A 12,116-nucleotide genomic window follows, 5' to 3' on the forward strand; every position below is an offset into this window, starting at 1 on the left:
AGGCTTGGCTTTGGGGGGAGGCCCCCACCCCCACCCCATCACGGTATGAAGCAGGTAAGAGTTGGAAACCATTTGACTTTCTAAGCCTGCAAAACAGGGATCAGAATAGCCGGTCTGCCGGGAGGGCGAAGGAGATGATGTGTGCGCTGAGCTTCGCTTTCTGTAAAAGTGATGCTGTCAATACTCAGGCAGTTCTCAGCAGGAATGAAGCTGGGATCCTGGTGAGCATTCTGTCTGCATCTGCTACATTGTTTCACAGGCTACTGGTCCAATCTAATTCTTTAAATAACAGCACACGCTTTATTGACGTATGACTGACATACAAAAAGTTGTACGTTTGTTTGAGTTAACAAATTTATAATTACCAGGGGCAAGGGGGTGGGAAGGGATAAATTGGGAGATCGAGATTTGCAAATATTAACTACTACGTATAAAATAGATAAAAAGCAAATTTCCTTTATATAACACAGGAGACTCTATTCAATATCTTGTAGTGACTTATGATGGAAAAGAATATGAAAAAGAATATATGTATATATATGTATGACGGAAACACTATGCTGTACACCAGAAATTGACACATTGTAACTGACTCTACTTCAGTTTAAAAAAGAAGTTGTACATGTTTAATGTGTACTCATCTCAATGAGTCGGGAGATACGTATACACTCACGACACCATCACCACAATTTATGCAAGAAATACCTCCATCGCCACCGAAAGTTTCCTCCTAGCCTCATTATTTTTTATTTATTTATTTATTTATTTATTTATTTATTTATTTATTTATTTATTTTTGCATAACATAATGCTTACCGTCTTAGTAAAATCTCAAGTATACAGTGCAGTATTGTGAACCACTGGCTCTGTGCTACAGCAGATGTCTAAGGACCTACTCATCTGCATAACTGAAACTTTTGGGTCTAATTCTTAGCTGAAAATGCCACTATCATCATGAAACTCTTTTAGAGCTTGGTAGGAAACTAATCTTCTTTGTATGTTAACAGTATCACCCTAAGGGTAGTAATATTGCATTTCATGACCCTTTTAGAGAAGTTCTGACCCTTTCATTAGACATGCAATTATAAAAGTTGTTTTTAAAAAAAACTTGCTGCAACTGCATATTTAGATTTTCTGTGAATAATCTAAGCCTCTCTTCTAATGCTTTTTGTTCCATGAATACACATAATTATTCTTAGTCAGTAGAGTTGCTTTAACGATCTGGTTAGCAGGTATCTTCCAGATATTCATCAGGGCGAATTTCAGCAATGCTGTCTCTCTGAATTGCTTAGCTGCATGTAGATATGATATTTTTCCTTTGCTACTAAGTCCTGCTGCCAAGCCAACTGAAGTCTCCGGCTTGAGCCAGGAACATAAGCACAGTGCATCGTGGAAGGACTCCACGCTGGCAAGTCACCCGAGATGCACACAGGCTGGAAAATGAATCCATCCTGTGGCCAGAGTTGGAACTGCCTAGAAATCCTCCAACTCCTTAGTAACTCTGGTTAGGACAGCCTGGAAATGGTTGTTTTTAGTTGCTCAACACACATGAGGAGCCTGGGCACCCCAGGATACCTTTCACCAGGCAAGAAGGGGCAGGAGACAGTCAGATTCCAGTTGTTTAAAGGTATAAACAGGCAGATCAGGCACTCACGGGAGGCTGTGCCGCCCAGAATGTTGCTACTGCCAGAGAACCAGTTTGTGGTTTTCAAACAGGACAAGTGGGTGTGGGCTGAAAATGTGGCATAACCACCCAGGAAGAACTGAAATTGCCAAGCAGGAGGCAAAACTACCCGCCCTGATTATAATCTGTTGCCTGACCGCTCCCACCAACATAAGCCTGTGTCAGTTACCCATACAAAAATTAAGTTATCTATCTGAAAGCAAAGAAAGGCTCGAGGCATGACTTCATCTGTTGGGGGCCAGTCCGAGGGCAGCAGCCAAGAGGAGCCCTAGATACCGAGGAGACCCCAGCCCTCCTGTTCTGGCTCGGTCATTGACAAGAACAAGTCTTGCAAATACTCCCAGCTTCAGCATCCTTATTCATAAGCCAGGATAAACCACCCCAGCTGCATCTTCCTGGCAGAATTGTGCTGAGAATAAAGAAAACCCATCCACAAGTATCCAGGAGCTCTCAGTGTTCCCAGAAGTGTAGACCTTGAGTGGGTAAGAAAAGTATCTGGCCTGGGGTATTTCAACAACAGGTTCTGGAAGAGACAGACTAAAGCCTGTGAGATAATAGTGAAGCCATTGGACTGGCTGAGTCAGGTTTGGGACCTGGGCAACTGCTGGGAGGCCTGCTCTGGCAACACACACTGAGACTGCTTCATGCGCTTTGCTTTCTTGGGCGGTCAACTCAAGCCATTGCTCTGCAGAGTATTGTGAATGCAGCTGGTTCTTTAACGATGACAGTGTCTCCTCCCTGCTCATAGCTGTTCATCACATGATTCTGGAAGTGGAGTCTTCTTGATTCTTCCCGTTTGATTGAACATCAGTTCCTGGTCTCCAGCTTTGCAGTGGTTATCATTACATTCTTTTCATTGTTTTTTCTCCCCACATTCTGGGGTCTCAGAAGGAGAAGAGAGAGAGAAAGTGCCCAAGAAAATGTTTGAAGACATAATAGCTGAAAAGCTCTCTACCCTGGAAACAGTCACCCAAGTCCAGGAAGCACAGAGAGTCCTCCCGTAGAATGAACCCAAAAAGGAACACACCAAGACACACTGTAATCAAAATGACAAAAATTAAAGAGAAAGAGAGAATTTTAAAAGCAGCAATGGAAAAGCAACAAATAACCTACAGGGGAACTCCCATAAGGCTATCAGCTGATTTTTCAGCAGAAACTCTGCAGGCCAGAAGGGAGTGACAAGATATATTTAAAGTGATGGAAGGGGAAAATCTACAACCAAGAATATTCATTGTTTTTTTTTAACCTGTGAGTCTCTGAAGCTTGAAAGTAGTCTTGTGTGTAGAATCCATCAGTCCTTGGCTCAGTCAGTTACACTGCATGACTTTCAGCCCCTTGATCTCAGTGGCAAGGTGCAAATCCAACTCGGAACCCTAGATGGCAGGCAATAACTACTTTTCTCCATCCCATTCCCCTAAAAAAGCCACAGGATGGACAAACGAAAGCAGTATGGCTCACACATTTCTGTTTGTCCTCTAACCTCTTATTTAAAACAAAACCCCACAAAGTTTTCTACCTACATCTATGTTCATTCTGCTGAAAAAGCAAAATAAGGATTTTCAGACTATTGAGACCTGAGTGCGTGTGCTTTATTTTGTTTTTCTTAAGTTTTTTCGTTTGATTGAGTTTGTTGTTTTGCCCAGGAAGGAAACGGTGGAGGGACAAGCAATGAAAGTGGTAATGCTGGCATTATGAAGTGAGACTATCTGGATTGTAGCGCAGTCTTTATTTATTCATCATTTTTGGCAGGGTGGGGTTGGGGGAGTTCGAGTGGGAAGGACACAGTGTGGATACACAGGTGGAAGCCACGATCAGAAGGAACAGCAATGAGGTTGCTCCCAAAAGCCAAACAGCATCATCACCCAGGAGCCCGGGCCGCTATTTCAGAACAGCCCTGAGACCGCAGTTACTTTCGGGAGACTTTCAGATCATCCTTCTGCCGGATGGAAAATCAACTTAGTAGAAAGCCGCCGACAGTGGACTTCCAACCTGACTGTAGTCCTGAACTGCCCTGCAAAGTGAGGACGCTGCCCGGGAGGGAGCGCACGGGCACACCCACCCCCGCAGCCACAGGGCCCCCGGGGGCCCGGCCGGGATCAGGACCGAGGCCATGTGGCGCCGCGCGCGCCGGGGATGCGCCGGAGGGGTGAAATCGGCCCGGGGACCTGGGACGCCGCCTCCCACCTACCCTGCGGGCGGGGGCGCTGCCCACGTGGTTTCTCCCAGCAGCGAATTTCCTCGGGAAGCGCGGCTGCCGGGTGGAGCGTTATGACCATATATAGAGAGAAACTGCCCGGCGCGCACACATGCAAAAAAAAAAAAGACCAGGAGAAGCCTGAGTCAGGCGCCTCAAGTAGGAGGGACAGTCGAGGGGTTAGGACGGAAGCTGCCCTCTTGCACACATTGTTACTATCGGTGTCAGGTCGGCAGATGATTCAAAAGACCGATGGGAGGAGGGTAGAGCTCAGGGGTAGAGCGAGTGCCTAGCATGCCTGAGGGTCCTGGGTTCTATCCCCAGTGCCTCCACTTGAAAAAAGAAAAATGAAAAACCTAATTACTTCCTCCCCAAAAAGATGAAAAAATAATAAATAAAAAAAGTAAAATTGAAATTTAAAAAAATAGTTGGAAAAGACCCATCAGAACAGGGAAGTGTTGTAAAGGCCCCTGCACGCCTGGAAATCCAACCACAGGAAGAGGTGGTAACAGTCGTTACAATCCTGGAGAACTGGTGAAAAAACTGGCTCAACTTCGATTTTTTAAAATAATCATTGCTTCTACCTTTACGTCTACATTTGCTTGTTTTTTATTTAAAGAAAGCCACACATATTCTAAATAGAAAGAGTCCACTTTATGATCTGGGACAAAATCTCTGTGGCTGAAGCATTGCTGTGGGTGAAAAACTAATGCTAGATTACACGTCAGACCACCTGGCAGCCAAGTGGAGATGATTTCCAGTGTGTACAGTAACTGCTCTGATGTTTGGGATGTAACAGTTCCTGCCGACAGAAGAATAGAGCTACCAAGAATGTTGACCAGAATGGGTCCAGAAGGAGGGAAGGGACTTTAGGAGGAATGTTTGGAAACGAATCGAAAGCTTTTATATCTCTCCCCAGCTCTTCCATTTTGCCAGCGTGTGCAGGAGTTCATGTGGCCTCAGTTTTCCACTCATAAAATGGTCACAGCACCTGTTTCTACCTAGTTTTTAGTTCTCTATTAAGTTTTCCTGTGGTTATGCTCATAGAGCTTTTTGAACCTCTTGGAAGCAAAATATTCTCATTTTTAAAAAACTTTTCTTTCATGGCCTATTATGATATGATCATCAATATATAGTTTTTAATATATGTATAGTTATATTATCTGATGATAATAATCAATATATAGTTATACTGAGAGCTGAACATAATGTCTATAACATGGGAAAATTAAACATTAGCAAATAACCAGAAGGAACCCATGGGCTTATTTTTGGATTTCATAAAATTGGCCAAAAACAGCGGTGGGGGGGGGGTGTCTATTCTATGCAGATCAGCTAGGACAGTGCATCACTCATGTTGCTGAGATTAAATGAGCAAGGTAGCACAGGAAAGCAAATAATTACCCAGTGAGAGTGTCCTCACATAAAGTAATATTTTTGCAAGTTTCCAAATATATCCAGAAAATAATATTTTTCCACCAAATCGACTGGCATTTTTTTTCAATAGAAGTTAACAGTCTCATCATGGAAAATTCAAGCAATATGGAAATACAGCAAAGAAAAATGTGAAAACCCTTTATTGGTCTCACACTCCCCAGGAACCAAAGACATTAAAAATATCCTGCCAGACCTCTTTCTAAAGATACACACACACACACACACACACACACACACACACGCATCCGTATAATCAGAATGACGGTAATGGTCTGCAGTGTGCTTTCGTAACTTAACAAATTTTATATAGCTTTACAGAGTCATGTGTATAAATGAACCCCATATTTTATTGGCTGCAGCCACTGACTGAAGGTCCTACAATTTATTGACCCCATCTCCTCTTGATAAAGCCTTAGTGATGTTCCCTCTCACAAAAGTGCTGCAGCGAACGTCTTTGAATCCTTACACGCCCCTGACGAAGTGTTAGCCTCAAGGTACATGAGCTAAGACGAGTTTCTGGGTCAAAGTCAACAGACCTTAAAAATGTTGCAGTTTCAGTTTCTCTCCCTTCCCTCCCAAGCACTTATCCACCTCCTGAAGTGTACCAGCCTCCCTTTTCTGATGCCCTTGCTTTTGCGGCTGAAGCCATTCTTGGTAAGAAACGTTGGAAGTTTTACCAGTTTAACCATCATGGTATCATGATCAGTTGATCAGAGACCCCTCCCAAGTGCGTCATCTGGTCCAGCCAATCAGTTCTGTTTCCCACGGAGCAGATGAGCAGACCACAGCGCCCACTTCACTGTTAGCTACAGGACCATCTAAATACCAAGCTCTGGAAAAGCTATCTCCAGAATGCGGCTTAGACACGAGGTGCGGGAGGCGCCCTCACTCCCCTCCTGCCCAGATCTGAGCGGTGGACGCTCACTTTCCGGCAGTCCTGAGCAGGGCTGAGCACGGCCAGCGGTACCTGCAGGAGGAAGTGGGCAGGGCCCCCTCAGGCTGCAAGGCAGCCGGACTCACCAGACACAGGGGACAGAAACGGTGGCTGAGATGATGTCAGCCGGCGGGTCCTGTCTTTTTTGTTTTTTATTTTTTAATTTAAGTACAGTCAGTTACAATGTGTCCATTTCTGGTGTCCGGCACAGTGTCCCAGTCATGCATATACACACATAGATTCGTTTACATATTCTTTTCCATTAAAGGTTGTTACAACATATTGAATATAGTTCCCTGTGCTCTACAGAAGAAGTTTTTTGGTTTTTGTTTTTTAAAACCCAGTGCTTCTGTCCATTTGGTGTAAGGCGATTCTTCCAGAAGGAAAGCTAAGAATGGCCTGGTGGAAGGCGGGTCCTGTGAGGGAATACTGCAGAAATTCCTCCTCTCTCTCTTTTTCTAAACCGAGGTATATTGACATATAATATTACACTAGCTTCAGGTAAGCTACGCGATTCGATACTTGTATGTGTTGCAGAGTGATCATGACAGTAAGTCTAGTTAACATCCCCCACCAGACATAGTTGAATGTGTTTTGCTTGTGATGAGGACTTTTAAGATTGACTCTTTTATTCTCCTCTCTTGATTGATCCTTCACTAAACCAGTTTTATATGTTTTTTTCCCAGTATTGATGAGGCAGTTCTGTGCATTATTTTAAGTTCTACTGATAATCATTAGTATATTTTACCAAAGACATGTGAGCTTACGTTTCTCTATCAGAATCTAATATCAAATCGTAACTATGTCCTGGGCTTCCTACCCCAGTGGGAACCCTTTGCAAGCTTCTCCTTTCCCTTCTTTCCCTCCCTCTGTCCCTTCCCCAGGCTTTACTGAATAGTCTGAACAATTCCCCAGATGCTCTGATAATTATTTCCTTACAATACGACTTCTTTTTCATGATTACTTTTGTATCCCAACTGCAATTGCATCCCAACTGCAATTGCATCCCACCTCATTTCTCAAAACTTATTTAGATTTCACTCTAAGTTTTACTTAAGTTTTACTGAATTTTTACCGCTTACTGCCCTTTCTTGTATATCGTGTCTTTTCCTTTCTTGTGATCTTTACTCTGATTCAGTTTTTGTTTACCTGAAGTCTCTTCGCAAATAGTTACCCCAGAAGTGCACGTGGTTGGTACACTATTACATTCGAAATCTCTGAATGTCTGTGATTCTGAGTTAGGATCCTTTTCCTTGCTAATGTGTAGCTCTGGTAAAATCTCACACCTTTCACGGTTCTTGACATTAGAAATGGGCCTTTGAAAAATAATGCCGTCATTTGTTGGTGAACATTTTCAGTAGACAACCGCCCTTTCTCCAGCTCTGAAGAACTGTCTCCCATTGTTTCGTTGACTGTTCAGTCTCCAGTGTGTCCTTTTGTGCACCCAGAACTCTGACTATTTTTAAATTCGACTTCTGTCTGTTCTCCAAGACACCCTTCGTGTTTGACGGTCTCCTTCTTGTGTGTACACGCCATCCAGTTTCCAGATTTTGAAATCGTCTATTTTGTTATTCACTGTCATTATTTAGGTTTTTATTTGGGCAATTATGGCTCAGTTTTTTTTTAAAGAATCATTTCTTTTCAGAGCATTTGTTTGCTTGTCTTTTCCTGGATACAGTTCCCTCTCAAATCTCGTCATGAGTATGAACTCGAACGTCTCTCCCAAACCCTCTCCTCTCCTGTTTCCCGGGGCCCGTTGGCTCTAAAGGGCCATCTCAGAGCTTTCCTTTTGACCAGAAGATCCCATGCCTGCAGTGAGTGACTGGTTGTTGCTGCTGGGCTTATTTGCTTGACTTAGCTGGAGCGAGTCTCCCCAGCACTGGGGGAGCGCTGGCTCCAGGATCCCCCAGAAGGGAAGGGTCTGAGCCCGGACCGGTGGGCCTGAGTGAGCTTCTCCTTGGAGGGGTTGGCGGTGCGGGCAGAGAGCAGGTGCTTCCCGCGCCGGGGGTGTCGGAGAGCTGTCGGGCCTGCTGAGCCCCCTCCACCAGGCAGGCAGCCGTGGGGCAGCTGGCATCGGCGCCACTCCCCTGGCCACCAGAGAGACTGAGGCCAGCAGGCGGACTCCCTCAAACACAGCCAAGCCCGTGGCGTCCGGGGCTTCCCCTCGGAAAGCTGAGAAGACCAGGTGGGCTTTCTCCTAACCTAGGTCTCCGCGGTGGGGACTCAGTTTTCTGCCCCTGCGTAACTAACTACCCCACCTGATGGTTTAAAATCACGCACGTTTATTATCTCATGGTTTGCATGGGGCGTGGGTAAAGTGTGCCCTCTGCTTCAGGGCCACAGGCGGCTCTAGACCCTCTCCCTTGCTCATGGAGTGTTTGGCAGAATTGGGTTCCTTGCAGCTGAATGACTGAGGCCCTTATTTTCTTGCTGGGAGCCATGGTCAGTTCCTGAGGCCACCTCCCGTCTTCTGCCACGTGGCCCTGAAGGCAGCTCACGGCAGGCTGTTTGCAGGTTTCCCAGCAGCGGCAGGGCGTTGCTCTGCCTTCCATTCTCCTCTCAGTCTTGCTACAGGAGTGTCTTATAAAATGTAATGCAGTCAGGGGCGTGACTACTGCAGAATCACTTACCACGTGGCGTAACCTAGCCAAGGGAGCAGCTAACCACGCAGAGATTCCCTCCACATCACAAGGAGGGCATTATCCAAGCCGTGTGCACCCAGGGCTGCGACTTTTGGGGAACCCTCTTAGAATTCTGCCTTCTACAATCGCCAAGTGTGTAAGAATACATTGCAGTCGAGCAGCTCGGGCGGCGGGAGGAGCGGCAGCGGCCAGGCAGCCCAGCTTCGCGAAGGCTCTCGGCGCAGGCACCCGGCACGCGCCCGCCCCGCCGCCACGATGCCCAAGAGGAAGGTCAGTTCCGCCGAGGGGGCGGCGAAGGAGGAGCCCAAGAGGAGATCGGCGAGGTTGTCAGCTAAACCTGCTCCTGCAAAAGTGGAAACGAAGCCAAAAAAGGCGGCAGGAAAGGATAAATCTTCAGACAAAAAAGTGCAAACAAAAGGGAAAAGGGGAGCCAAGGGAAAACAGGCCGAGGTGGCTACCAAGAGACTAGAGAAGATGTGCCTGCAGAAAACGGAGAAACTAAAAATGAGCAGAGCCCAGCCTCTGATGAAGCAGGAGAGAAAGAAGCCAAGTCTGATTAATAGCATACACCTGGTCTTATCAGTGGTCCCTGTCTCCCTTCTTGTACAATCCAGAGGAATATTTTTATCAACTATTTTGTAAATGCAAGTTTTTTAGTAGCTCCAGAAACATTTTTAAGAAGGAGGGAATCCCACCTCATCCCATTTTTTAAGTGTAAATGCTTTTTTTTAAGAGGTGAAATCATTTGCTGGTTGTTTATTTTTTGATACAACCAGAAAATAGTGGGATATTGAATATGGGAGGCTTTGATTGTCTTCAGTGTCAGCTTAACATTCCATAGATGGGGGATAGTTTTTATATCCTATAATACAGAGAGCATAATTAAATCGCAATTTGGAGTCAGTTGTGCATTTAATGTCTTGAACACTTTAAATTACTTCTCTTCCCATGTTGTTTTTGGTAGAATTGTTTCCTAAAGCAAACCACTGCTTGATCTTGGCTCTCCTCGTCGGAATTTTGTGCACTCTGTAACATCTTTGGTTGTGGTAGTCCAGTTTCCTAGTAACTTTGTTAATGTGCTGTGAACGATTGAAAATTTGAGTGTGTAGTGTATATGATATTAAATTGTGAATTGGTGGGACTTACGATGTAACAGCATATCAACATTGGATGATACTGGTACTTGATATCCTGTTAAGGAAAATTTGTTTCCAAATTTTCAGCTGGAAAGTCACTGGAATAACTTTGGAAAAGAATCACAACTACATGCTTATTTTAGATTTTTGGTATGTGTGTTAAGAATTGTGTACAAATTGAAATGTCTGTACTGATCTTCAAAACAACCAATAAAATCTCAGTTGTGAAAGAAAAAAAAAAGAATACATTGCAGTCTCCAATGGTGGGATGAAATTTCTCCTATGTTGGGTCACTTTAGCGAAGAAGCAGGGTAGGAGGAGGAGATGTCTGTTTAGGACGCCACAGTAAATTATTCCAGAGATTATCTTAGCTTTCCACCTAAATGAATTGACATTTTTAACTTTTTGTTGTTGTTTTCACCTTTTCAAAAATCTTCGAACCAAATCAATTGATTGGAAATGTAAATAAAACTACTTTGTAAGTCTGAGGCAGTGTATTTGTCTTAAACAGTAGACTTGACTTTTTATAGCAGTTGGAGGTTTTCAGAAAAGTCGGCATAAAGTACAGAGAGTCCGGATACCCCTGTACCCTCCCCGCCCCAACACACCCGGTTCGCTCTATTACTGACATCTTGAATGAACACGGTACATCTGTTACAATTGATGAGCCAACACTGAGATATTATTATTAACCCAAGGCATAGATTACATTAGGATGCACTCAGCGTTCTGTATTTGGTGGGTTTTGCCAAATGCTTGATGGGCATGTGTGCATGAACACAGCACCCATGACGGGTGTCTACCACTGCCATATCATACAGAATAGTTTCAACTCTGCATTTTTTTTTAACCAAAAAAAGTGTTCTTTTAAATCAGATCTTTGTCCTGTCATGGACCACGTAGGAGATGCTTTCAGGCAAACTCGGGGGTCTGGACAACCATGTCCCAGGTTAGGGTGTAACTCAGCCTTCTGTGACTGAATAGAGGTTGGCCTGAGAGCCCTGACACTCAAAATTGATTATTAGAGATGAGGTGGTTCAATCTGTTTAAGAGGAACACAGTTTCTGGGGAGGGGATTTTGAGACAGAGAGGGGAGTTTTGGTAACAACACTAATAGCATGGTCCAGAGCAAACTCCAGGGGCACAGGACAACGAGCTTCCGGAAATAAACTTGTCTTGAGGATGCTTCATGAAAGATACTGTCAAGAAAATGAGAAGCAGGAAGAATATATCTCGTAAGACACCTCTGATAAAGGATTGTTATGCAAAACATAGACAGAACTGTTAAAACGCAACAACAAGGAAACAAACAGCCAGATTTCAAAACGGGCCAAAGATCTGAATAGACACCTCACCAAAAAAGACACACAGATGGCAAACAAGCTCAGGAAGAGACGCTCTGCATCACATGTCGTCAGGGAACTGCAAGTTCAAATAGCGAGATGCCACCACTTACCTATTAGAATGACCAAAACCCAGAGCACTGACACTGCCCAGTGCTGGTGAGGAGTGTCTGAGCTCTGTCGCTGCTGCTGGGGATTCAACGTGCTACAGCCACTTTGGAAGACAGTCGGGCTGTTTCTTACAAAACTAAACATACTATTACCGTATAATCAGGAATCACACGCTGGTATTTATCCAAATGAGTTGAAAACTTTTATCCACATACCAAAAAAAAGGAGAGAGAGCCCTCAAGCCATGAAAAGACATGGAGGAAACCTAAATGCATATTGCTAAGTGAAAGAAACTAGTTGGAAAATGCTACATGCTGTGTGATTCCAATTACACGACATTCTGGCAAAGGCAAAACTATGGAGACATAAAAACAGTGGTTGCCAGTGGGGGCAGGGGAGAGGGAGGGATGATCAGGGAGTGCCCAGAGGGTGTGTAAAGCAGTGAAACTGCTCTGTATGGGGGCTCTGCTTTCTGCTCCATTTTGCTGAGAACCTCCTGCTGATCTAAAAAATAAAGACTATTTAAAAATTATCTTGAGGAAAATGCGTTTCCAAGCTGGTAACCAAGACTAAAACCAAGCCCCAGAGGATTTTTGGAGAACAGCTGGTTTGAACACACATGTAGCTGATGATGA

At 44.5% G+C, this 12,116-nt stretch overlaps 1 protein-coding gene across 1 annotated transcript; it reads left to right on the top strand.

Moving 5' to 3' along the window:
* The first annotated feature begins 9,104 nt into the window (after positions 1 to 9,104).
* Positions 9,105 to 10,271, top strand: LOC116661560 (non-histone chromosomal protein HMG-14-like). The gene is given in 2 exon segments (XM_032473917.1): positions 9,105 to 9,345; positions 9,348 to 10,271. Coding segments are annotated over 2 exon segments (303 nt in total). The 5' UTR covers positions 9,105 to 9,146; the 3' UTR covers positions 9,452 to 10,271.
* The last annotated feature ends 1,845 nt before the right edge of the window (positions 10,272 to 12,116 follow it).

The sequence above is a fragment of the Camelus ferus genome, chromosome 35 (genome assembly GCF_009834535.1).
Source record: "Camelus ferus isolate YT-003-E chromosome 35, BCGSAC_Cfer_1.0, whole genome shotgun sequence".
NCBI classification, from domain to species: domain Eukaryota; kingdom Metazoa; phylum Chordata; class Mammalia; order Artiodactyla; family Camelidae; genus Camelus; species Camelus ferus.